General features: G+C 41.8%; 1 protein-coding gene across 1 annotated transcript; it reads right to left on the minus strand.

Moving 5' to 3' along the window:
* Positions 1-1991: 1991 nt before the first annotated feature.
* On the minus strand, positions 1992-2915 carry LOC121441520 (olfactory receptor 8S1-like). Its single transcript, XM_041642763.1, has one exon. It carries the CDS (start codon positions 2913-2915, stop codon positions 1992-1994), a length of 924 nt encoding a protein of 307 aa, XP_041498697.1.
* Between the last annotated feature and the right edge of the window lie 421 nt (positions 2916-3336).

The following is a 3336-nucleotide window of genomic DNA, read 5'->3' on the forward strand; positions in this document are numbered from 1 at the left end:
TCGTCTCTAATGTGCTTTGTTTTTATCCTTTTGTTTATAGGGATTCTTGATCATTGTCAATGACTGCATTTTAACGATAATAAACATAGAAGTTCTGTAAAAATAAGAGTGAATTATACAGACAAGATGATATGTTTTTTTGCCCAGAAAACCCAAAGGATTTTGTAAACAAACAATAACAACAAAAGTGGAATTTTGAAAATGGATGTTCCTGTGTAGAAAAAAATGGAAGCTGCTCTACTTTAAGACAAAATTCACATAAAAGAGCAAATATTGTATTAAATAATAATTGTGATGCTAGTTATAAGAAAAGGCTCTGCTTTCACATTCTAGAATGAAAACTTTTTCCTTGGAATATGCTTCTTTGTCTGGTTTTGGTATCAGAATCTCACTGAGTTCCCTGAGAGTATTTCTGCTCTTCTGTGTTTTGGAGGGTCTTATTTAAAAATTATATTTATTTCTTCTTATAAATTTTGTTTAAAATTCACTGTAAGGTCAGGTAGATTTAGGGTTTCTTTTATGAGAGGTTTAAAAGTATAAACTGAACTTTTTTAGAGTCTACTTGAATGTGAAAATTAAAAATGAGTATATTTTCAATGCCAAATACTGGCAAGGATTTGGAGAGCAACTAGAATCTTCATGGGCTGCTGGTGGGAACATTAGTTGCGCAGACAGTATTGAGAGTAGCAAAGCAGTTTCTTGTAAAGTCAAATATTACAATCACTCTGACCCCAGATCTCCTCTCCTAGGTATTTATCCAGGTGGGTGACCACATGCACCTTCGCAGATACGTCTACTCATGTACGTACATTACAGGATAAATGGGTCGGCATCCCCACGCTGAAGGAAAGGAAGCAGACACAAACATCTGCTTTACACTGTTACTGCATCTATGTGAAATTCATGCAGAGACAAAATTATAGTCATTGAAGGTTAATCTGTGATTGCCAAGGGCCAGAAGTCGAAAAGAAATATATTGTCAAAGGCCCATGGGAACTTTGTGTTAGGAGAGAAATATTTTATACAAGATTGTAGTAGTGACTTCTATTCCTATACCTGCAGTTCTCAAAATACCTTTATGAAACTCAGCACAGTATAGAGCAATTCTTTTCCAATACCATTTTTAAAAATAAAGAAATGATCAAACTCTATGTTAAAGTCAGTGGGTTGGTAAGTTATGCCATTGAAATAGATTATTTAAAAGATAACATCAAGGCAGTCATGATACAGCCACCTCGTATCCATGGAGGAGGAAAATAAGATAGGAAAAGCTGCAAAGTCACACAAAAAAGATCACAGGTACAGGAAGCTGGGTAGTCTGAGCCACTTTTGAATCAATGGACTACAACTCAGGGGACAGCATTAGAGCTAAAAAAGAATCAGCAGCCCACTGGGTGCCAAGGTCACCCCTAGTGAAAAGGACTTGACACTGGCACACATATAATGGTACGGTGGAATTCTGCCCAAAGGAAAACGGGTCCTATTACTAAAATAAAATAGAAAGTATGGGGGGGGGCAAACTAAGAAATGTCCTCTCCCAGATAAAACAATAAACAAATACGTAAATGATGAAGGGGAAGCCCCAGCCAATCACCTTGTTTGTAGGGCGTGTACACCTTTGGCCAATATTTACCTATAAATCTGGCGGGTGTGCTCCCCGCCTCCTCTCTTTGTTTGCTGCTCTTCGCTGGAACCCTGGCTTTGTAAGCTCCCCTCTTCTTCCCCTCATTAAAGCTAAATATTTTATATTAAAGCTAGGTCTGATTAATTCTATTTGCTGGTCGTTTACGCCCCTTCAGAAGAGTTAGATATTTAATGGTTTGTCTCTGAACAGAATTGACCTTAAGGCCACCAAGGGAAGTGGCATTTCTCGAGGAAAATCCCAGTATTTTCACATAGCATTAACCCCAATGGCGTCACTATGAAATCTCTCCACTCCATGATCTCTGTTCTTCAAGTGTTTTCCTCACTCTGTGTTTTTGGTCGACTTACTAAAAATGCCAGCATTTTCCAAGCATTTTTCTGATAGCTGTCGTCACCTCCTTGTTCTTGAGGCTGTAGATGAGGGGGTTCAGCATCGGGGTGATGACACCATACTGCAAAGAGAAGATGATTTCCATGGGGGAGCCCGAGGTCGGCATGGTGTAACGCAGGCCGGCTGACCCAAAGTACAAGATCACTATAATGAGGTGGGAGGAGCAGGTGGAGAATGCCTTGCTTCTGCCTGCGGTGGAGCGCATGTTCAGGATAGTGGAGAAAATGCAGCCATAGGACGCTAAAACCAGAAGAAGAGTTGCAGAGGCATGTACAACAAAAGACCAGAGCAAGACAGTGGCATTAGTGGAGACATCCGAGCAGGAGAGAGGGAAGAGGGAAGGAATCTCACAGTTGTAGTTGTGTATAGTTCCATAGTGGCAGAAGTCCAAATTCCCAGCTAGGAGGGTGTTAGTGAGTGAGTTCAGTATGGCCAATCCCCAGGATCCCCACACGAGCCCCTCACAGAACCAGCTGCTCATGATCTGGCCATAGAGTAGAGGGCGGCAAATGGCTACGTAACGGTCATAGGCCATAACTGCAAGGAGTAAGGCCTCGGTGCCTCCAATGGCAAACACAAAGAAGGCCTGGGCCAGACAGCCTTTCACGGGGATTGTTTTTGTCTTAGACATTAGGTTTTCCAGCATCTTGGGCACAGAGACAGAAGAATACGAAAGATCAATGAATGAGAGGTGACCCAGAAAGAAGTGCATAGGTGAACGGAGGTGAGCATCTGCCATTATCGCTAGCACAATCACGGAGTTCCCTGCCAGGGTCAGGACATAGATAACAAGGAAAATCACGCAGAGTGCAGCTTGGACCTGAGCATCAGCGGACAGGCCAAGAAGGACGAACTCAGAGACCACACTGACGTTTCCCATGGCTGTGTAGTGCATCTTCCTCAGAATCTGAAAAGCAAAAGTAATAAAACAAAAGAACCTCCTCTTATATGATGCCTTCTCTTCTTCAAGAAAATGATTTCTTCCATACCCCAAAATCCAAATTTCATTGACTGTTGATCCAGATAAAACAACAATTTCTATATTTTAAATGCCACACGTTTGTGATCAGACCAGCCAGCTGCCCACATTGTCCCTTCTCCCGCTTCTGACATGGGCTGTTGGCCTTTGGCTGTTTTAGAATGGTTTTAGGTCTCCGGTGCTTCTGAAGAAAATGGGGATGTAAAAAACAACGAGGGTGAAGAGTAAAACTATGAGTGGATTCAAGACTGGAATTCTCAGTTCGGCTAAAGAGGCATTGCAGTCACAGCAGGAGCCTAGGCAAGAAAGAAGACAGAGATGG

Source organism: Microtus oregoni, unplaced genomic scaffold, assembly GCF_018167655.1.
Source record: "Microtus oregoni isolate MIOR12 unplaced genomic scaffold, Mior012 000077F_ref0000221, whole genome shotgun sequence".
Lineage (NCBI taxonomy): Eukaryota > Metazoa > Chordata > Mammalia > Rodentia > Cricetidae > Microtus > Microtus oregoni.